At 37.9% G+C, this 23920-nt stretch overlaps 1 protein-coding gene across 1 annotated transcript in view; it reads left to right on the forward strand.

The window, feature by feature from the left end:
• Positions 1 to 23920, forward strand: part of TRPM1 (transient receptor potential cation channel subfamily M member 1) — an 85909-nt gene that overhangs the window by 50376 nt on the left and 11613 nt on the right. The window contains exons 8-23 of the mRNA XM_059824114.1: positions 960 to 1083; positions 4944 to 5016; positions 5870 to 5970; positions 8184 to 8357; positions 9439 to 9573; positions 10523 to 10573; positions 11413 to 11448; positions 12137 to 12277; positions 13540 to 13569; positions 16030 to 16319; positions 16872 to 17100; positions 18666 to 18788; positions 19130 to 19261; positions 21294 to 21422; positions 22732 to 22983; positions 23652 to 23844. Coding sequence (XP_059680097.1) covers positions 960 to 1083; positions 4944 to 5016; positions 5870 to 5970; positions 8184 to 8357; positions 9439 to 9573; positions 10523 to 10573; positions 11413 to 11448; positions 12137 to 12277; positions 13540 to 13569; positions 16030 to 16319; positions 16872 to 17100; positions 18666 to 18788; positions 19130 to 19261; positions 21294 to 21422; positions 22732 to 22983; positions 23652 to 23844 — 2213 coding nt within the window. The remainder of the gene's footprint in view (positions 1 to 959; positions 1084 to 4943; positions 5017 to 5869; positions 5971 to 8183; positions 8358 to 9438; positions 9574 to 10522; positions 10574 to 11412; positions 11449 to 12136; positions 12278 to 13539; positions 13570 to 16029; positions 16320 to 16871; positions 17101 to 18665; positions 18789 to 19129; positions 19262 to 21293; positions 21423 to 22731; positions 22984 to 23651; positions 23845 to 23920) is intronic.

The following is a 23920-nucleotide window of genomic DNA, read 5'->3' on the forward strand; positions in this document are numbered from 1 at the left end:
TCAGCTCATAGGTAATTGAAAGAGCTTATCAGGATCAGTCTGCCTGAGATCTGCTCACTGCATGAGTTTCTCTCCCAGTCCATATGATGCAGTGTCCAATTTTCCTCACCAATAATTATGTTGAGATAAATGTGTTCATCTGGTAAGGCAGGTCTGTAATGAGAATTTTTTGTCAGGCCTGCTGTCTAAAAGAATCATTTTCTCACAATGAACTTTGAATTTTACTGCACTTCACAGGCTCAGCTGTCTCACTGCTTTGAATGTCTGCTGGTAATGTTTGCCATCATCTGAAAATACGTATGTTTTATTAGGAAATGGATGAAGATTGAAGGGCTCTGTTTCAGATTGCTTTGAGAGATCAAACATTTCTGACCTTTCTAGAATGTTTTTGATCTAATTTCTTCAATCATCCTTTGGTTTGTTTGTTTCTCAGTTGGGTATTACGAGGTTTCAGATACACTAGCAATTTAAATCTTCTGATTAAGAGGATAACCAGGATAACCCAGGTGACATATCAATAGTGCGAAATATTTTTGGATTTTTAGCTATATGCAACGGGCCTTGTAACATTTAGAGGCAAAGGTAGGGGTCCTGTAAGTTGTACTGCTGAAATCCTGAAGACTGAACTTCGTAACAAAAATCTATAATACATAACAGGAGCAAGAGCTATCTGCATTATATTCCAGGGTGAAAGGATAGTTCAAGTTCCCGGCCAGTTTTTAAATCAGTGCTGAGGTACTAAGATGCCTAAGAGCCAGTCTGGGTATGAATTTCGTGATAACTGTTAACTCTTCATGAAGTCCTTACCTGTACTGAATGCAAAGAAGCTGTGCGTTTTCATTTATTTTCAAAATGAAGTCATTGCACTGGTGGATGAAAAATTGTTTCTCAAACAGCAGGCCTTCTGAATATGTATTAATTCTGGCAATGTCGTCTTTTATGTCTCATTTTTCATTCAGGATAATAAGTGAATCCCTTAGGGACCAGCTTCTAGTTACCATCCAGAAAACCTTTAACTACAACAGGAGTCAAGCTCATCAGCTGTTCGTCATTCTTATGGAGTGCATGAAAAAAAAAGAACTTGTAAGTGTCCTAAAAGTAGATCACAAAGATAATTTCTGTGATCAAACTTTACGGAGTACTTTCAAGTGCTACTCTCCCAGGGTTATAGTTTAACTTTTTTTTTTTTTTTTTTCCCCTTTCCATATAGCTCCATTAATGTACACAATCATTCGTTCATAAGCATAGGCCAAGAAAGGGGTTTTGCCTTCTGGAAGGCCTCTAAAACCAATTTCAGCTTCTTCTCCTGTGTAAGTTGATAGGAGTCTTTTTTCACAGACTTCCGCAAGGCAGGCTAAGACCCTGAGATAAATGCACTAAAACCAGGATCAACAGCAGAAAGTAGAGGAAAGATAATTGAAGAAAGGATTCCTAGGACCAGTAAGCATTCAGAGTGCACCAGCACAGTTTTCGTCTTCTGATATAGTTACCTTTTAACAGCCTTTCATTCCAGTAAAATGGGCTATTCAGGTCTTTCTAAAGAAATTGAAACATTAACTGTTCTTGAAGATCCCAGCCTTGCTTGATCCTGGCTTGCTGCAGGCCTGTTCTATGTACTGTACCACTCAGTCAGGTTGCTGCCCATCTGCCATATCCCAGCTGCAGAGAAAAGTGTGCTCAGGAAAAGAAAAAATTTAACATTCACATCTGTCGTCAGTGAACAGTGTCTTGAAACTGTGTTCACTGTGCCTTTGCAGGCAAAATGAATCTTTGAGTGTTTTCCTTTGACTAGTTGTCGTAGTGAATTTTTGTAAATATGACCTCTCCCTCGAGTCCTGGTATAATTCCATTTCATTCTTTCACACAAATCCTAAGCAGCTGTTTTAATAGCAGATGAACAGTCTGATGGATTTTTTTGTGTTTTTTTTTAATTACAGCTGGAACTGGTATGGCTGATATGTTTATCTTTTTTTGCTGAAGTTGAGTATTTCTATTAGACAGAAACAAGAGAGAACTACCACAGCCTTCTCCTCAGATTGTGTGTAGGGAATCAGATAACCAAACTGCTATTGAATTTAAGCATGAAATGTGGGGCAGTTTCATTGTTCAGGATGCCTAATTGTATCATTAAGGAAGTAACACATATAACAGGAGCAGCTATAAAAAAACCTGTTTGAATGACAGATGAACCTTTTCTCATGAGGGTGAGAAATGAGGGAATTTTTTCTAAGTTCTTAGAAGAATGGTGTTTCATGCTTTCTTAAAACTGTGTTTTCCTTCCACAGAGCCCACACTTTCTGTCTTTGGTCGGCTTAGAGACAAACTCTAAACTCTGGCCTTCCCAGGTTTAGTTATGTCTCCAATAGATGATGTGAAACTTTTTTTTCTTAAAATTTTAAGTAAACAATAAACTGAATGTGGCATTTCTTATGGTTCTTACTCTTCTCAGTAGGGAATGTTCTTTTGATTTCTAGAAGTAATTGTTTAGTTGTTCGATGAGAAATAATAAATCTGGCTCTGGTACCCAGAGAAGTATGATGGAAGCGGGGAAAAAGTCTTTTCCCCGGAGGAAAGGTGCTTGTTACTTGCCATGGCAATACGGCATGTAGTAGCTGCCAGTGTTTGCATTTCCAGTCTCAGATTTGGAGCAAAGAAGATGAACACACTGTAATTTTTAGTTATCTAAGCCTAAATCCTGACATACTTACTTCAGAATCGATGCAGTGATGTAGTTTGAGCATGAGGTCAGGTGCATTGCTGTGAAAAAGGGGAGCAGCCCCTATATGTTACTTCTGTAAGTGCCATTGATTCTTAAGTAATAGCTTTTGTGCAAATAAGATCTGAATCAAATTGTCTAAAATTTGACCTGATTTACACAGACATCACAGAACATGAACAGTCCCACCATTTTTTGCTAGAGCTGTCACTACCATGCACAGGCATGCTTCTGGTTCCATCTTTTTCTGTTGTGTGGCTTCATACTGACGTGACATTATTAACGAGTGAACAGCTAATGCAAGAAGGATACCACTTGATCCCCACTTAGAGTAATAGGATACAGAGCTGAACTCAGCACAGTGGTACTAATCGTAATGCAAAGAAACTTCCTCAAATCTGTACATCAAGCTTTATGCTAGTCCTCTTTTTATTCAAGCTGCTCCCAGTGATCAAAGTACCAATCAAGGCTTGGTACATTATGCTTTAGCAATTAAAGTAAACATTGGAAATGAGGAGAGCGCTTTTATCAGATTAGAATTATCGCTGATGTTCCAGTCAAGGAACAAAGAGGAGTACAAAAAATCTCCAGAAATCCAGTTCATCGTATCCACTGAATGAACTCTGATCCTCTGAGATACCCTGTTCTACTTTTCAACACTCTTTAAGACTCACGTCCGTAGAAAGGTGGCTAGCAAAGAATTTGGAACATAAAGGAAGTTTACATTATGAAGAAGTTTAATGATGTTTGCTATTTTTTCTTTCTCCTGCTTTGGAAAGATGAATACTGAAATTGGTTTTGAAGTTTTTCAAATGTTAAGTAAAATTATTTCTTCCAGTATAATGCCAGTTGTACTGTTGTATGTTCTCTGTCATAGACACATGCCCATAGGAGCCTAGCCTCTCACAGCTAAAAGCTCATACAAAATACTCAGTGAAGTTAGAGCATTTTGGCTGAGTCAAGGAACACATGAAAAAACATGTCAGTAGCTCTCAGGATTAATCTACAAAGCCATTCTCAACGTCTTTCAGGAAGGTGTCCTATGACAAATGAAATGACATAGGATTGGGGTGGGAATCTGCGTCAAGCAATCGCCAGGTTGTTTGCAGACTTTCTACCAGTTTCATATTCTCCACACTCTCCAAAAAGCTGGCCTTTTTCCAGAGATTATGCTGGGCATAGGCTTATGCCTCTGAGTTTTCTTTATAATGTTGATCTTAGCTGCCAAGGAAGTGCTTGCTTACATATCTATACATTTCAAGATAACAACAAAATACTTAAATGCCAACAAGTAGTTCCTCACATCCTATATAGTATCATAAAGTCTCTTCTCCCAATTGTGTTTCCCTTCTTCTTCCATTCTCTCCAGTGCTTTTTTCTCCAAGGTTCATTACATTTGATGCTGAATTCCCTTTAGTGTGGGAGGGACTTTTGCAAGAAGAGATGGTCCATTTTCATTTTATCTCTGTTCCTTGATTATTTTTTTTTTAATCAGCTTTTGATACTACTTAGTTCTTGGGTTCATAAAAGCCACATTATGCAATTTTGAATGATTTTTAGCAATATGTATTTAAATACCTGTGCCAGAACTAAATTCCCTAAGGATTAATCCAGCTGCAAATGCCACTTGGAAGAGAATATGACAAATGCTGTATTTTCTAGTAATGCAGCTCTGTACTGCAATCAAATAGACACCCATCCGTCAACTAAGCAAATGTGACTAGAAGTAATTGCTTTTCTTTAATAGTTGATTCTGCTTTTTTGGTTGTCAATATGTGGGATATCCTGCAACTAAAAAAATGTTTCAGTGTTATTGTCAATAAAATTAATGCTATGATAGTTATCTTGGGTAACTAGCATTTCTATTTTAAAGCTGGCATTTCCATTACTACTGGAAAGTAATAGAACTGTCAGAAAACAATCAGTTTGGCATGGCCGTTTTGTCACCACTTTTCAAAATTCACGGGTTTGCTGAAGAATTTCATCAAGTTTGTCACGTTTACCAATGCAGGGATATTTTAGGATAACTTTATTGAAAGAATTTAATTAAATGCTTTTGTGAAAATTAAATTTCAAAAAAAAATTTAGTGGAACTGTACTTTTTGAAAATCTCAGGTCTTAGAAAATAACAAAGCTTCACCAATCTGCTCTTTTTTCTATCTACATGTTTAGTCTCTCTCTTTCATGTGTTGTAATTTTGTGTGTTTGGTTTTATGCTATCCTTTAGATTACTGTGTTCCGCATGGGTTCTGAAGGGCAACAGGACATTGAGATGTCTATCTTAACTGCTCTCCTCAAAGGTGGGTTTTGCAAGCAATTAGGAAGGATGCAGGAATTGATCCCAAGAAGCTAGTCCTATACACTGTCTGAGGTTCACTCTTGATGTTTAAGTCTTTGATTTATTCACTTGGATTCTAACAAGTAACCTGAACATGCTTGGCTTAAGGTTCAGATTAGTTTGAAGCATAAAATCTAGATTGAAAGTTTTGTGTGGCTTTCCTCACCTGAAAGCCTGGGATGGGAATGCTGCAACAACTATACTACTGATATTTCAAAACATTTTATTGCAGTTCTAGCGTATATTAATGAAATTGGAAAAAAAGGTGCGAAGTTTGAAAGACTATCTGGATTTTTCCAGATCTCAGATTGTGCTCTTTAAGCCCTTTTAGGATCAGTTCCATATTTATTTGGAGTTTATTATGTTTGCTGAAACAACTGTTTTCTGTCTGCAGGTATGTAACAGTTGATACGGGCTCAATATGCAATCACTGGAGTCCCCAAAGCTAAGAAATAAAGAGAGGAATTACTATACTCATATCTACAGCATCAGCCAGAGGAGCTGAGAGGAGGAATCTTTTGGAACAATTAAATGTCTACCTTTAGCATCAGAATATAAAGTCAATGTGGAGGCTTTAAGGAAAGAAGGGAGAGAATGTGGTTAATCCTTTTGAAATTAGGATTATGGGCTTAAATGGAAGTTGCTATAAATTGATTTGATGAATCCACTGCTTTGTGGTATAATTATTCTAATGGTAGTATGATATGGAGTCATGCCTGCTGTTTTTTTAGTTCTTGGAGAAGTGAGTTACAGAACGCTGTTGAATCTTGGTTTATCGTGCATGAAATACTAAACATCTGTGTGTTTCTCTTTAGGTACCAATGCATCTGCTCCAGACCAGCTCAGCCTGGCTTTGGCCTGGAATCGTGTAGACATTGCACGCAGCCAGATCTTTGTCTTTGGACACCACTGGCCAGTAAGACAAAGTTTTTTCCTGGTCATATTGTTTGTTAACAATTTAAAATAAGTGATGGAATATCCACACCTTGGATTTTGTTGGCAGGAGAAACAGTATTGAATTCTGTTTTATGCCAAACTGATGTAGGATATCTCCTTAATTAAGGATGACCTATTTGTTTTGAAATTTCCTTATACTGCCATTTGCAAATATTTAACAAGAATTTAAACTCTGTGAAAGAAAGAAAAGCAATTTCATGACAAGCAGAAATATAACCTTATTTAAGATTCCTTGTGGGATTTGAAAGAAAAAAAAAAAGCATTTACTGGAAACAGTCTGTGGCCTTATGTACAGCTGGACTATAGCAGTCCTGGTCACCCCTGGTGAACTTGTGTGATGCACTAGTGTTGCCTAGACTTCTGACTGTGTCTGTGTCATTGACATGTGCTAGCAGTTGGCAAGGTCCCCAGCTACCTATTAAAGTATGCGGCCAGTAAATTCACGGAGCTGCTTAGAAGGAATTGTATTGCTCACTGCATTAACAGCTGTAAAAACTGCTGTTTGGACTAATGGAGCAAAATCCTGATGACCGGAAGAACCCATTGCAGAAAACAAGGGTCTGGCAGGCAGAGCTGTGCCAGATGAACTAAGAAGCAGATCTTCAGTAAAGCTTTAGGTCCTGAAATTGGATTTTCTTTCTCAAATTATTGGAGTTTGATGCTGCACTAGTTGAAATCAACGGTGAAACACTGCAGTGCCTTTGTTCATCTTTGTAACTAAAATCCTCTATTTAAGCCACTTCCATGTCTCACTGTATTGATGCTTTTTGCTTTACTGTGTGAACCATCTGGTGTTGGATTACTGTAAAGTGTCATGAGGAGACCAGCCTAAAAGACGCAGTAAGAATGAAGTGCAAGAATTTTTTTAAATTTTTTTTAATTTAGTTGTCTTTCCTGAAACTATACAATAAAATGACACTCAAAGGAACACTATTCATGTGCACGCTCTACATAATGGTGAGATTTATTTCATTTGGAAGCCCATATAATTAAATTTAAACAAATGTTGCTGCATATGCTGCTCTATTCCTTCACTTACAGTAATGTGATGTTTCCAATATTTAAGGTTCATTAAAATGCTTATACAGAGAGGATTTAAGCATCCTAAAGATAATAAAGTATTATTACTATAAAACATTTATTTGAACGGAATGTTCCAATCTCTGCATTCTTGTGCTTAGATTCAGAGGTACCACCTAGCAACTGAAGCCAGTTACTGCCTTGGCCTATTTCATACTCATACTATGCAACAACTTGTGGAAACAGTATCAGCCAACTGCGATTCATTGTAATTTCAAATTCATAAAGAGTGCTTTCAGACTAGCCTGTAATGCAAGTTGACAGCTGCAGTTTTGTCCAGGCTTACGAATGGATTCATGGCAGCTAGGCAGAGAAGTTTTGTTTGTTTTTTTTTCTAAGATTAACAAAACCACAGAAAATAAGCCTTGTTAAAGGCTTTGTTCTGTAGTTCTCTGAGCAGAGCACAGGTAGTTGTAATGCAGTTTATATGTTTGTGGATGTTGTATAACCTAAACATTAGCAGGAGCAAGTTAAGCCTCCAGATCACAGACATGCAAAAGTTACTTGCATGTGTGCCTGCCTGTCTTGGGTAGATAGGTTGGAAAGGGGAAGGACGTTGCAAAGAGCAAATGTGTCTGAAGTGGTATAAACAGAAATATTGTCTGCAGAATGTAAATGAACCAGTTAGTGGCTCTTTTCCCTTTCCTTTCTGCCTCCGCACTATGGGTGCTATTTGGCATCATGCAACATTCTTGTTAAGCTCTTTCTGTCCAGCTCCTTATCCTGCTTGTTGCTATTTATTTTGACAACTATGGCTTTCACTGAGAGCAAAGAAACTGAAGTGTCACAAAATTGAGTAGTGTCTATTCCCAGTCCTCTCGCACTGATTTTATTTTGCTAGAGAACTATTCCACAGCCTACCTACTTCACTCCTTTGACTTTCAGTGTTATTGACTACATTAGACATAACAGCTTTTAAAAAAGTGACTATGCAAAAAGGTCCTTATACTTAAGGAAATTATCATTTTTAATTGAATGTATGTGAGAAGTGGTGACTGGGGAGCGAGTTCAATAGGAGTGTAGTCAATGAAATAGTCACTGTAAGATCAATTAATCGGATTTCTAATACTTCTAATGCATTATTAAATACAGCCTTTAGGAAGCCTTACAGCTCCTGATGGTACAGCTCCTGAGAAGGAAAAGAAATCTCCAGCAGCTCAGACTAAAACAGCCAGAGGGAAAGGAAAAGGGAAGAAGAAGGGAGGAAAAGGAAAAGAAGAGCCAGAAGAAGAAACAGACCCAAGAAAGCTTGAACTCCTGAACTGGGTGAGATGAAAATATTTGTATTAAAACTGTTGAAGAATTTTTTTTTTTTTTTTTCAACTCAAGGGACAAAGAGAGAAGGAAAATATACATTTTCATTCTATAGAATGCTCATTTGCACATTCTCACAAGATCAGCAGTAGATTCTGCAGGGATGCTGTTCGGTCTTTGAGCCAGGAATCCCTCTCTCATCCTGTGTGCAGCACATGCAGCCTTACCACAACAGTACAAGTCAGTGCTTATCTGCTGCATCTTCTTCCCTGCACTTGTCAGAAGGAAATAAGAGCACCAGTGAACATATTCATCCTTCCTTGTACACGTTATTTATCTAGTGAAGGTAGTTTAAACATCTCAATTTCTAAGTGCTTCATTGTCCGGTTGCAATAGGTTAGATTGTTTTGTTGTCTGGATTAAAGTTCATGTGTCAAGGGGATTGCTGCTCAAGGGATTTTCCTCTCGCCTACTGGGTTCTAACCCCTTAGACCATATTAAGAGAAGAGCCATTAGACTTCCTGACCAACATTTTCCAAAGGCAAAGCTAAGTTGATGAAGGAAGAGGAAGTGCTTCTTCCCAAATGATTTGAGTATTTCAGCATTATATGTTGCCTTTTCTCTGTGAGGCAGCAATTTGAGTGGATCATACATATGTGAGTTATCAGGGTAAATGATGTCAGCCTCTTCTTAAACGTATACAGTACACTTAAATGTATACAGTACATTTTTCTTAATTTTTAACTTGTTCCTATCATGTTGAGCAAGTAAATCTCTTTTTCACATAATGTGTCAAGCATGGTAGGCCTGGCTAGTTAAAAGAACTAAACAAAATGATTGAAAGCTACAGTTGTATTGCTAAAGGTTTCTTTCACTGCTTTCCTCTCGCCCAAGAACCTCACTGGAAAACTCTATCATCTGTATTGATTTGCACATGGGTAAAATACAATTTTCTAAATTCCTTTTCACTTAACAGATTAATCAACATATTTGGCAATTTGGGAATATCCCAAGTAATGAAAATGTTTGTGGTTGTTCGCCAACCAACTCTTCTGTGCTCATGTACTCTCACATTCTCTGTTTTGCAATTCAGGTGAATTCCCTGGAGCAGGCTATGCTGGATGCACTGGTTCTGGATCGAGTGGACTTTGTGAAACTACTTATTGAGAATGGAGTGAACATGCAGCACTTCCTCACTATTCCTCGACTGGAAGAACTTTATAATACTGTAAGCGAGCAGAAATAATAAAATGCCCTGTGATATCTTTGCTACTGTATTTAACAGGGGCATCCTTTTTCTTCTTCTCCTTCTGAGATGTGCTTGTTTTTCCAAAAAGCTCTGAGCTCTGACAATACACAGATGTTGGATAGCGGTAAAGGGAGCCATTGCTACTACATATAATGTCCTATTGGTTTACTACATATACACATTCCTAATTAATAAACCTACAGCAGCTTTCAGAAGCTATTGCAGTTTGTTATGTAAATATAGTGATGTATTTAAAATGTATGTTCAGAACACTTAAAGAACTGATGTAGATAGTAAAAATCTAATACCAGCTAGTAGTGGTCATTTACTTTTAATCTCAATTACTTTTCATGTATGTATACCTTAATAGTATTGAAATAAGCCTGTAAATTTGGCAAAGTATGTACACAGCAACTTTTATTCTTAGCACATTGCAGAAGTCAGTATCATTTTTCCTTGTGGCCCAGCAAAGCAAAATGTTTTTCCCTAAGCCATAGAACGTCATGCTTTTTTATTCAAATTCTCCCCAACCCACAGCAAATTCATCAGGAACATAACTATTTCTAGACTGTTTTTCTTCCCATCAATTAAGTGGCAGGTTCTCTAGGGCAGCATTCATACAACATATAACCTCAGTCTAGTCCTCCAGTCCCTTTATGGCTCCTGCAGCAAGTACAAGTCCAGACAATACCAAAAACTGCTGTGACTTGAATCACCACTTAAAGGATTATAAAAAAGGGATTACACAGCTCTTGATAGAAATGTGTTTGTCACTGTAGCCCAGTTCCTTCTTTTCACCCCTGCAGAGTGTGATGGCACATGGTTGCCTAAAGTTCTGCTTACAGTGCCAGATCATGAATTACATTTGTGTTTGCAAAAAATCTGAAGAATTGAAGCTCTAATGGACTGTGAATGATTTTTGTTTCAGAGATTGGGTCCACCAAATACACTGCATTTGCTAGTCAGAGATGTGAAAAAGGTAAGCTTAACTAAGAGCAGCATTACATTTGCATGATTACTGTTGACTCACATGGTTAATGTAAAAGGAAGCATAGCATGAAGGAAAGTAGGCATTTGAAATTAGATGTTAGCTGTTAAGGAAAGTTAAATTACTTCTTGTGACAAACAGTGATGCCAGTCTAAATCGGGTATGGCTGTAATGCACTGCTAGTAATTTAAAATCTATGGAGAGGAAAGTTAAGCTCTTGGTAGTGTAATATATCATCTGAGATTTAGGTTGATACTGTCTGTTCTCCACAAGATGCTCCCAATGCAGCATTGTAAAGGAGGAGTGGAAGGAAAGGCCTGCTATGTTAACTGGAAGCCCCACTCAAGAGCACAGAATTTGTTCCCTTTTGTTTGTTTCCTTGTATGTTTTTTAGTTACTTTTCTCCCATCAATCCTACTTTTACCTGGGAGAAAACCTGCTCTGTTTCTCAGTGCTACAAGTCCTAAATTTGTTATTCATTTGTTTCCATTATGTGTAAATTCATTCATTATACATGAATAGGGTCATTGTAAGATTTGTTGTTGCATTTGCTCTCTTTGAGGTTTTGGAGCTTTTATTCAGTAAAATTCAGCTACATTGAATAGCCTGTATTCTTTTTTGCAAGGAAATCTCCCATTTATTTCTGGGAGGTTTAGATGTGGGAATTACGCAGTACTGGGTTAATGTATAATTCATATTGATCTGCTTCATAGTTTAACACTTTTCTCATTCAGTGTTTGTCTTTTTGAGTGTTACTAATGCTCTTCTGCATTCTGCTTTCTGTCTGTCTCTCCTCCTTTTCATTGCATTTTCATGGCTCACTCATTCAGCGGCAGTCTCGGGGATTCGGTTGGGTTAACATGGAGGTGATGTGTTTGCTTAGGATATAGTTGTTTCATCATAGCAACTGCTCGGTGGTGCTGTAGAATCAGTTATTGATGTAGGATGTAGCTTGAACAATGAAGCACAGTTTTCAGCTCATGGTTCCAGCAGAGTCAATACCACTATCCAGTTTTTAATTGTAACAGTGGAAATTATAGTCTGCCTTTTTCTTTGATTCTGGGCTGCGCATTAATCTAAAATCATATTCTGCATTGTAGTCTTAACTCTGTAGATAATATTATGATTAAATATAAGTTTCCATAAAATGTAAAGTATGCCTGATGCTCACCATGAAAGTAAGTCATGCTTTTATATGATAGTCAGTACAAAGTTATTTAATTTCATCAGTATAACCCTTGCAAACAACTCGGGCTTGTATGGACACTGACATATTGTACGAGTCAATCAAATGAAAATTTGTCCTCAACTATAAACACTGCCAACAACAAAACAAAAAAAATCTGGCCCCAAAAATTTGTGAATCAGTTATCATTAATTTCGTACAAATATTCAGAGACTGAAACCAGTGGCTGTAAATAATATCCGTGTGCCAGTTTAAACATGATGTGATATGTCTAGCCAGGCAATGTAATGTATGTTATGTTTTCTTATTCTGAGTCCCTATTTTGGTGTGTGTTTTTGGGGTTTTTTTGTTTTTGTTTTTTTTTGTAGGGAAATCTTCCACCAGATTATCATATCAGCCTAATAGATATTGGTCTTGTACTTGAATATCTCATGGGTGGAGCTTATCGCTGCAACTATACCCGAAAAAGTTTTCGGACTCTTTATAATAATTTATTTGGACCAAAGAGGGTAAGAATAAGTTCATTCTGGATGTGGCCATCATGCTGATGGTAAAAAATAAGTAATACTCTGTTCCTTTTTCTTTGTGAAACACTGCATGTTAAATTCTAAAGAAATGCTGCAAGAGCGAAGTTGAAACTCTGGTAGTGAAGTTATGTAAGGAACCTGTAAAACATCTATGTTAAAGGGTGGGAGGACTCAAAAGGTGGTAAATACATTGATCTGAAGGTGAATTTCCTCCTATTTCAGTAGTTTACAATCCAAGCGTTTCTAACTGTGGTATTTGCATATTTACTTATTCCTACTTGAAGCTGTAGCTCTCTTATAACTGTAAACTGCAGTGGTCAAGCCAAGCCTATTGATCAAGTAATTATAACCAACAGTAGCCTTAACTTGGGTAAGGCAGAGACTTTAGTCTGAATACAGAAGAGCTATGAACCTGTTACAGTAAGTCCCGTAATGAACTACTCTGAGCATAAATCTTATCCTACGGAAGCCACTGCAATCTCAGTAAAGCATTTCATAGTCATGTACCGATGTGGAGAATATCAAGCATGGCCCTTGCTTTGTTAAAAAGTCTGGTTTACTCAAATAGAATAATTTTCTTCATTAGCCAGCTTTGAAGGTCAAGTGAAGCTTCCTAACCTAATTACAGAGAGCCCCACACTAGGAAACAGACTAGGAAACTAGCCCCACAAAATGGTCAGAAGGCCACTCAAAGCACACATATTCTGTAGCCCATATATAGTACGTATATAGTGTAGTACTACCTGATGGAACAAACGAATAAACTTTTTACATAAAATGTAAAACAAAGATTTCACAATAGAACAGAGGGATTTTTTTTTTAATGGGAAATTGTGAGAGATTTGAAGATCTGTTATGTGTTTTGCTGTTTTCTGTGGGTATCTTTACCTTGTGTGTGCTTAGAAGCCCTATTTTTTTTTCAAGCTTTTATGACCATGTGGTGATTTTAATTCTCAAAGCAGTATATTACTGAATGATTTCATTTAACTCTTCCATCTGAATCTAAATATTTCACTTGAGTGCAGGATGGAAAATATTTTCTAATCCATTGCCTTCCTGCAAATACAATTAAGAGGGAGATTAATTAATTAATTGTGCCATTATTGGTACAATTATTTAGAATAGTAAGTTTAAAAATAAATACTGTACATTTGTAAATGAAAATGTGTTTTTCCTTGGTATTGTTTGGTCTTTGAATTTTCCCTCCCATCTAACTGATTCTCTTTTCTATTTTTGATATTCAGCCAAAAGCTCTTAAACTACTCGGGATGGAGGTAAGTTGGATTTATTGTAAAATACTAGTTTCACCAAAGCATTTCTTGGTACAGGTCTGCTCTTACTCTTAGCTTTTTCACTACTACTGTGGCTTAAAGTAAATTTCAGCTAGACAGGATCTTCCATTTTGCAAACAGCCTATGAAATACTTCTGACATTTTGTTATGAGTAGGGTCTTGAGAGCTGCTTAAAGCTTTGCTCAATAGTCTTCAGGCAGTTTTTAGCACTATTATGTAATAACACGTTCCATGCTGGAACATACTGTAGATTTAATCATTCAGATATGAACACTGATGATACTGAAAAGAGAATGGGATCCAGCAGTGTTACTTACGGTCAAATTCCCTTTAACCATGAAGTTACAATTTATGCGCAAATGAGGTTTTATCATAGAGAAAATGTTTAACTGGAGTGAAAAAACAAGGTGGTCTTGACATGTTAAATGCTGTCCTCCACTATAAAACATCCTTGCTAACTGTGATGGCACCATGCTTTGTAAATGATCCAGAATTAATTTTGGGTCCAACCCCTGCCTCAATTACTTGTGTGTCTGCAGAAATTTTGAATTGATCAGAATCAAGTCTGGGATGATGCCTAAAAACTCACCCTGTTATGGAGATAGTTGCTTTTGTTTCTTCAAAAAGTATTAATATAGACCAGGAAAGCATTTACACATAGGCTAGGTACATTTCTCTATGTAGTATGCTTTTATTAATGCTGTGATAGTATTTGAACACAGTATCTGTACATGTTGCTTGTGTTACATTTGATGTGAACCATACCCACACACAAAAACCTCTATTTCCCCAAGCAGATAAGCAGCTTTCTTCTCTACAGCGAAAGTCCAGGTTATGTTTAATCTCTTTGATCAGCTTCCTGTTTTCTAATGGCTCAAGGCCAAAAGCTCAGCCACTCGGAGGTGCGGCCCTTTTTAATCAGCATTGATTGCATGTAGGTTGCTTAGTGCTTCTCCAAAAGCACATGTTGATTTTCCTATTTCTTTCAGTGAGAAATGTTTTATGTGGCACAAACTGAAGTGTTCTCTCCCCTACAGTGGGTGTATCCCACTCCATTCTTCTAAGAGAAAGAAAAGGTGAAAAGAAAAATTAACATTTCTTTTGCTGAAGTGCTCAGTAAATACATGCAACTCCAAGTGTTTGGGTTTTTTTCATTTGTGGTGTTAGCAAGTCTAAAACAGGAAGTTTAGACTCCTTAGCACTTTGTCTTTCTTACCCAGGGTTTTGTTTTGATTTGATTTTCCTAGTGTAGGGAGGACCTAATTTTTGGTCCTCCATTTGAGATTCTATGTCCTGTCCTTCAGAGATGCTGAACACTTTCTTCATGTGCATGCAATTAATGACCCCTGAATTTTCCATAAGAGACAGAGGTCACCACTTGTAGTTCTTAAAACTGCTGGAAGAGAAATTCATACTTGATCGAGGTGAAGAGTCGTCTTTGGAAACCTGGGGTGTGAGGCTGAACCCTGAATGTGGATTTAAGTTCATATTTTGTCAAAAAATAGTGCATTATGCTAAGCTTGCTTGAACAGGAACTAATTTTGTAGAATGTTAATTGCTTTTACTTGCAATCCACTTCTGAGACTGGAATCAAGGTCTACAATGAGCTCTGTCTACACCTATATATGCAATGTTCTTCCTACATTATTTAAACCCTAACTTTCCCAATCATGGCTTTTCTCCCTTCAGGATCCTGCTTCATTGTCAGTACTTCCCTTCAGTTACTTCCATGTTGGTTCCTGTAGTAATGGCCTATCCTCCCTATCCCTTTAAGAAATGGGCTACTTATACCTTCCATTTGCACTGCATACATAAGAGGAGATTGCTTATTCAAAGGTGAAGACTCCCTTCAGTATCTTGCTGTTCTTAAGGACGCTATCTCCCTGTCTTTTCCATTTGCATGTTACCACTCTCTCCACATGCATGTCAGTCTGAAAACTGCTTTGATACCTGTAAGATATGCAGCACTGTTCTTCAGGAATAGATGCAGACATATCAAATCAGAAATTACTGTGGAACCTATTCGTAGTGAATTCAGGTTTGTTAAAGCTCCATTGACACTGCAGTGGAATTAATTAAATATTAATTCATTGCAAATCAACTTGTGAAATTACACATGCAGTAGAGATCTACTTACAATGTAGTGTTAAAGTGATGCCTTCAGTACAATAGGGTTCTACTGTACTTATCGAAGATGGGTGACTTGTAATTAAGTATGTAAGAAACGGTTCTCTGAATAAAATATTAAGCTGTGTGTGCTGGCCCAGTGCATGCTCTGTCACATATTCTTCATAGTTTTATCATTATTGACATTCATTGTAGCAAACAGCAAAAACAAATTAGTACTTTAACTATTAGTATGTCCTCTCAATGCTTGTTCTGTGCATGGTGCCATTGTCAGGTAAAAATTGATGGGAACACTTTTTCTTCTCTTCTTCCCAGGATGATGAGCCTCCCACCAAAGGGAAGAAGAAGAAGAAGAAAAAGGAGGAAGAGATTGATATTGATGTGGATGACCCAGAAGTCAGCCGCTTTCAGTATCCCTTTCATGAATTGATGGTATGGGCCGTGCTGATGAAACGGCAAAAGATGGCACTCTTCCTTTGGCAGCGAGGGGAGGAAACCATGGCCAAGGCACTTGTGGCCTGTAAACTGTACAAGTCTATGGCCCATGAGTCTTCTGAGAGTGAGCTGGTGGACGACATCTCTCAGGATCTGGACAACAACTCAAAGTTAGTAGACACAGAGCAGACTTTATGTCTACTTGACATAGGGGGTTTTCTGACCTGCTGAGAAGCTTTACTTTTAGTAAAGTACAATTGATTTCTAGAATGTAGGTTTACAGAATGCTATTTGGAGCCGATTTATCAACAGTAAACAGGCCAAAATGTGGTCAGAGAATTGGAAGGCAACACTAGCAAGGAGAAGACTTGCATTTTTTCTGACAGAAGACATTCTTTCTTCAGCTTCTCTCTCTGTAAAACTAGCTAGTTTTATTTCACGAAGTTATTTTCAGGATTTACTCACATAAATTAAGGGGTATCTGATGGTGTATCTAAACTGGCCTTAAGATGTTATCGGTCTAAGCTAATTCTCTCTGGTCGCTAAAAATTCATTTGCAACTTCCGTAGACTGTCCCAAATCAAGCTTGAGACTCAGTTGTTATTGTCATTGTACATGTGTGTGGAAGAACGTGACCCCCTGTGAAAGGAATTAAAACCCCAAATGCAAGCAAACACTGATTTCTAAATCAAACTTCACTGGACTTACTTTGCCTTTTCCAGAGATTTTGGCCAGCTGGCTGTTGAACTCTTGGATCAGTCCTATAAACATGATGAGCAGATTGCCATGAAACTACTGACCTATGAACTGAAAAACTGGAGTAATTCTACCTGCCTGAAATTGGCTGTGGCAGCTAAACACAGGGACTTCATTGCTCACACATGCAGCCAGATGCTCTTAACAGATATGTGGATGGGGCGACTACGCATGCGGAAAAACCCAGGCCTTAAGGTATTTCTTTTCTGCAATTGTTTTCAAAGATACAGTTTGTTGCATGTAACACTACATTATACATAGTGTACGCATAGAACAAATTGGCTTAACGATTATATATGTTTTAAGAACATACCTGTTTTAAAGCTAATTTTTGTTTATTCCAATTCAAGATATCTAAGGAACATTACCCCATGACAAAGGAAGATATAAATCCATAAAAGGCTTAGCATGATGGGAATCTGAGAGCGAAGTTGTGGCTTTCAATGGATGATGAGATCTGTTCATCGAAAACATAAAGCTTTGATTAAAAATTAGTTGGATACAAGCAAAAAGATCTCCGTTAGCGTTCCACACAATGGGAATAGAGAGAAAATGAACCAGACGTGGACACATGCTTCTTACATTGCTTAATATTGTACCAGAAGACACAGAGTCGAGACTCGGTGTTGAAAAGAGTAAAATCTGTGCAATTGCATTGTGTGAAGCTATGTGATTTTTATTTCCCTCTTTTGTGATTTGCTTATATGGTCTCTCTTACTGATTTTTATATTTCCTGATTGTTGGATTTACAAAAAATGAGTAATGTGAGGAGGCTGGCACAAAGGAGGAACATGAGCAAGCCAATGTTAAGGAAGCAGAACAGTGTTTGCTTGTGTGTGTGTGTTCATGTGAATATAATCCTTTCTTTGTTACATTATGCAGTTGCTGTCACCTGTAAGGAGGCCCATCCTGACGGTGCCACCTTCAGTCAGTCTCACCTCCTTATTTCCCTAGATCCCCCATTACTGACAAAGTGCCATGCTTATCTTCTCAGGTCATACTCCCAAGCTTGCTGACATACACATTGCACTCTCTCTGTCATTCTCAATTTATTTCCACTTTCCCATGTCTCCCTCTTAAACCTGTTTAAAATCTTCAGGCAAGTGTCCTGCCTTTCAGATTGCATCATGGTGCTTTCTAAATCTGTTTATTGATATCCTTTCTTTTCTTCAAAGGATTAATCAACCTGCTAATGTTCTAGTTTCATTACCTGCATTCTTTTCTTTGCTCCTTTTCTGTACTTTGGCAACTCATGCTTGTGTTTCTGTATCTCAGCAATCTCATGTAGTAAAAGAACTCTCCCAGTGCTATCTGCAAAGCTTCTTTTACCTTTCACAAGCTTTTTAGCTATTAAAACTAATTATAGTAGGTTACTAAAGTAACTATAAACTCCAGTAACAAACCTGAAGCCCTCTTCCAACTGCCACTGTGTCCACTGCATGGAATTTCTCTACACAACTCTAATTCTGGAGCACAGTTTCTTAATTGCAATGTATTTATGGAGATGGGAAGCCTTCTAGGGTGCCATCTTTCCATACAAGACCTTATTGTCAATGCTTGATAAGTACTACTTATAAGTAGTACTTGATAAGTACTTGATAACTACTTGGTAAGTACAAACCTACATTTTTGTAGGTTTGAGGATAGCAGAATATCTTGAATACTATACAAAAGAAAATATTATGGGATTTGGCTTGTTATGAAATATATTAATGTAAACAAATACTGCCATCTGAGTTGAATTTTTTCTTGTTGTACAGGTTATAATGGGGATTCTCTTCCCTCCCACCATCCTTTTCCTAGAATTTCGGAGTTACGATGATTACTCGTACCAGACGTCAAGAGAAAATGAGGAAGGCAGAGAAAAGGAGGAAGAAAATGTGGTCAGTAATGGAGATTGTTAGGAAGCTCTAATATCTCGAGAGTGCTCAGTTTTCTAACTTCTGTGATTATGCTATAGGTCACTCAGGTTAAAATCTCACTGCCTCTGTGGGATAAAAATCAGTGAAGAGTTTTGGGAGTGTATAGGCTGGATTCTCCAGGCATGTAAATTATCTGTGTAGTTGCACAGATTTACGGAATTTTTATTTTTGTATTTTTAAAAAGAGGTCTGTTCCTCAGAGGAAGCATCATGTAGTTAACAGTTGGCTGGGGCTGTAGTTGAGGAAAAGCTACTATTTTTGCTATCGTATAGCGATGAAAACTGACAACTTTGGTCTTCCAGGATGCAAATGTGGATACAGGCTCCCGAAAAGGAGACGAAGAAAATGGAAATAAAAAACAAAAGAGCCTTCCAATTGGAACAAAGATCTATGAATTCTATAACGCACCTATTGTCAAATTTTGGTTCTACACAGTAAGTCATGATGATTAAACTGATAGTGATAATTTTTCTCACACCTGTGAAACTTAAAGGATTCCAATGTAAAAACAATAACCAAGTAATAAATAAATAATACTCACTTCCATGGAATCTGATGACTAAAGCACTCCCTTTATTCAGCGAAAAATGCAGAGACAGTGAAACAGAATGAATAATTGAAGCTTATGCTGTCAGCCTCTAAAACTCCTACAGACTTTGAAGGAGGCCCTCTCTAGCTAATCATATGCCAAATTTAGTGCAAGCTCCACAATCCAGTCACTCAGTCCAAACTAGGCTGGATTCTCTTGCTTTCTAAAGGCTCTGGCTCCTGTTCTGCATTGAAATATACTTTAGGACCCAAGAGGTAATGTCATGGTTATCAGTGCTTGCCATTTGCTCTGTTGATAATTAGGCTCAGATGAGTGCAACCTAGATGGAAGCACAGATCCCAGTCTGCTAAGACTTAATAGGTACTTTTCTCTTATTTATATAATTAAAACCCATCTAAACTAAAATATTTATATTTGACAAGCATCTCATTTTTCTCTTTAGTGCATCAAGAATTATCTGGTGCTAAACTCTGTTTTAGTAAAACAGAAGAAGTATTCATGCTGCTGCTCATAAATTTTGTGTGTGCCCTGTAAAAAGGATACTGGTTTCTTTTTTATTCAGACTTAGGGCTTCTGATACCTAGTACGTCATAATATTATGTAGGTTTTTAGTTTTAGCACATCGTAATCACAGAACACTGTACTGATCCCTTTCTGCTGCCTGTATTAATATTTTAAAAGCAAAATTCCTATTTAATTTCAAAGAAAAGTATTCAGTGTGGTTTCACAGTGTAAAGAAGTTACATTTCATAGATTAAAAAAGCCCCAGGTACAAAGGGCCTGATTCAGAGTGCTTTGGAATTGTTGTTTTGCTTCTTCCAACAAATGAGAGAATTCAGCTGCTTGGATCATATGTTCCGCAGCATCTGTCATTCCTTCAGCTGCTGGAGGCCCAGTGTGCATGGCAGCTATAGGAAGGGCATTGCAGCAGGCCTGCTTCCTTCAGAGAAGAAAATCTTTTTTCTTGTGCAAGTAAAGGTCTTCAACACCTGAATCTTTCAAGCATAACCTCAATGTATGCGTTCATACATGTTCATATGAACGTCACAATTAGGACGGGCTTCGCTTTCATGTATTATGTAGGCCCCTCAGCTAAGAGAATTTTACTGTCTTCTGTTTGGTGTTTCTTCTCTGACATGGTGATGCAGCCTTCTGTGCTCTTACTGAATTATGCTGCAGCAAGAAACTGGCTCCTGAGACTAGGGGCTACTTAAAGTAACCAAAATACCTGCAAGCCTACTGTTCGTGCAGATGGATTTAAGTAACAAGTATAGGAAGAGATGTCATAGGTACTGATATATGAAGTCTGTATGCCTCTGGCATCACATAAAGAGTATGTTCTGCCTAGACGGTCTCAACCACATTATTACAGGGTGGAGAAAAGCAAGTGGGCTGTGTGGCTCTTTATTTTCCCTACCCCTCCAGGCAAGTGCTGCTCACAGCCCTGCCTCCCCATTCTGCTTTAGATCTGTTTTGAGATGGTGGGTAAACATTTCACATTGAATACCTCATTCTTTAGAAAACTCCATTTTCCCCCTGGAAAATCTTCTGGTTTATTACTGCTTTGTTTCCCTTTTCTTTTTCTGCAAAGCCATTGAATCCATTTTGGCTTCTTAACTCTGGACTTCCAAGATCTCTGAAGTTTTTAGTTTGGCCGGTCACCAAAGACTGCTGTGAGGCATGGAGACACCAGCATCATCAGTTTGACATTTACACCAGTAGTTATAGAAAACTGAGTGATAGCTCTATTGACTTAGACTAATAGTCCAGAACTTCTAATGGAAATTAGTGGAGACTGATTTTTGTGTGTGTGTGTGTGTAAGTCATCTCAAGTAATTGAATACTGCCTAACTGTGGAAGAACCCTGGGATCCATCACCTAAAGTCCATAAAGGAGATTATTTTTTTTTTTTTTAGATCTCATACCTCGGTTACTTGATGCTATTTAATTATATCATCTTGGTGCGGATGGAACGGTGGCCATCAGTCCAGGAATGGATTGTCATCTCCTACATTGTGACGTTGGCTTTAGAGAAAGTAAGAGAGGTAAAGTCTGATCATACCAACATCTCGTAATCCTTAAAATGAAGCTCGTTCTTAGAGGTAATAATGGCATGGACTTGTGCAGAGGGTTGAGAAGCCATACATGAGAGAGAAGACTCTCATATCCACAGAGTCCCAAAATGCCCATCACTGGAGAGAGTTTCATTTATAACCCATTCCCGTACATTAAAACCTTCTCTTATTGGGCAAAAAGGTCAGGCAAAAATGCCCTGAGGTCAGTAGTCAAAATGAATGCTGTCATTCTCTTGTGTGTATTTCCAAGGAAAGGCAGGGCCATTGCCAATGAAGGAAATCTCGGTAGATACTGTCTTTTTATTACTGATGCAGTCCTTGACAAGAACTGCAGGCAGAGGTGTTTTGGGGAATTAGCCAGGAGTACCAGCTGACTGGTATCGTTACTTTTGTATAAGGAAGATAGCATAAAAACTTCTGCGGTATTCACATGCTGTAGTGTGGGTTGCACTTAGTCTATCCTTCTCTGATTCATAATTCCCACATCTCATACTAACTGTATTTGGAGATAAATATGGATGCCAAGTCAGTAAGCCAGATTGTCTGGTTTAAATGTTATTGATTAAAACCTACAACAAAAAAGGCTTAATAAAGCCAAAATAGAAACAAAGAAGGGAGTCCAGAGCAGGGCCACATAAATGATCGGAGGACTGGAACAGCTCTGCTATGAAGGCCTGAGAGAATTGAGGTCGTTCAGCCTGGAGAAGAGAAGGCTCTGGGGACACCTTACTGCAGCCTTTCAATATGTAAAGAAAAACAGAGAGACTTTTTACCAAGGCCTGTAGTGACAGGACAAGGGACAACCATTTTAAACTGAAAGAAGGTAGGTTTCAATTGAACATAAGGAAGACATTTTTTATGACGAGCGTGATGAGGCACTGGGAACAGGTTGCCCAGAGAAGCTGTGGATGCCCCATCCCTGGAAGTGCTCAAGGCCAGGTTCGACAGGGCATTGAGCAGCCTAGTCTAGTGAAAGATGTCTCTGCCCATGGCAGGGCAGTTGGACTAGATGGTCTTTATAGGTCCCTTCCAACACAAACCATTCTGTGTTTCTATGGAAAGGAAATTTTGCCTGCTAGTAATTAAAAATATTGCTGCTTTTGAGACAAATTTTGCTGGCAGTGGAGAGGGTCTCAGACGCCTATTGAATGTGACAAGATTGGTCTTTTTTCGTGACCAATTCATGTAACTTTTTTCAAGTTACATTTTCAAAAATGTAACTTCAAGTTTTTCCTAATGATTTCTTTGTTGTTTCTTTTTGGTTTTTTTTTTATTTCAGATTCTGATGTCAGAGCCTGGCAAGCTGAGCCAAAAAGTGAAAGTTTGGCTCCAGGAATACTGGAATATTACTGACCTGGTGGCTATTTCGGTATTTATGATCGGAGCAATTCTTCGCTTACAGAACCAGCCTTACATGGGTTATGGAAGAGTGATTTACTGCGTAGATATAATTTTCTGGTACATTAGAGTACTAGATATCTTTGGTGTGAACAAATATCTGGGACCTTACGTCATGATGATTGGAAAGATGGTTAGTGTCTAAATTGCTGTAAATCATGTATTTCAGAACTTCATGGGAAACAAATTCAGTTCTGATTTTAAAAAGTTTTTCCGTCTGAGTAGGAGTCTGAATAAAGGCTGTGAAAAAGTTGCCATATGAATTTCATACACACACGAGATGCAATATTGCTAATAATTGCTAATTGCTTGATGATTTTGCTTTTTTTTTTTTTTTTTTTTTGATCCAGCCTTTAGAAACTTGTTCACTTTGCCTGTCTTCTGCCTCCCAAAGCCATAGCAATAACAGATTGCCAATACACCAGGGTCATCTACAAAACCATCAGTTGTGGACAGGAGATGAAACAGCAGTGATTATATATCATCTCTTTGCAACCACGGTAGAGGTCCATGCTGAAAGCACAGCGTAGTGCACTTGATGCAAAAGAGAATAGGCATAGCAAAGATTTTAGCATTTTAAGTCTTTTTAAATATAAATCTGGTATTCCTTTAAATGACTGTTTTTACTGCATTTTTATGTATGATTAATTCATGAGCAGTAGTTAAATTCAAAGAATAATATCAAGAAAATTATCCAGGGGAATGTGTTTGTTCTCTTGATGTTTTCTTGTTTGATTTAATGCATGCTGGTGAGCACACATGCTGGTGCTAACATGCTACCTGTATGGTCTCTCCATGCAGATGATTGACATGCTTTACTTTGTGGTCATCATGCTTGTGGTTCTGATGAGTTTTGGAGTAGCCCGCCAAGCTATCCTGCACCCAGATGAGGAGCCTTCCTGGAGACTAGCTCGCAACATCTTCTATATGCCCTACTGGATGATCTATGGAGAGGTGTTCGCAGACCAGATAGACCGTAAGAGTAGAATTCATAGTAAGAGTCTGTTTCCTGTTTCTGAGGCAGATGATCACATCCAAATTAATGACTGTTTTTAATTTGGAAGTAGTGT

The sequence above is a fragment of the Gavia stellata genome, chromosome 13, assembly GCF_030936135.1.
Source record: "Gavia stellata isolate bGavSte3 chromosome 13, bGavSte3.hap2, whole genome shotgun sequence".
Classification (NCBI taxonomy): domain Eukaryota; kingdom Metazoa; phylum Chordata; class Aves; order Gaviiformes; family Gaviidae; genus Gavia; species Gavia stellata.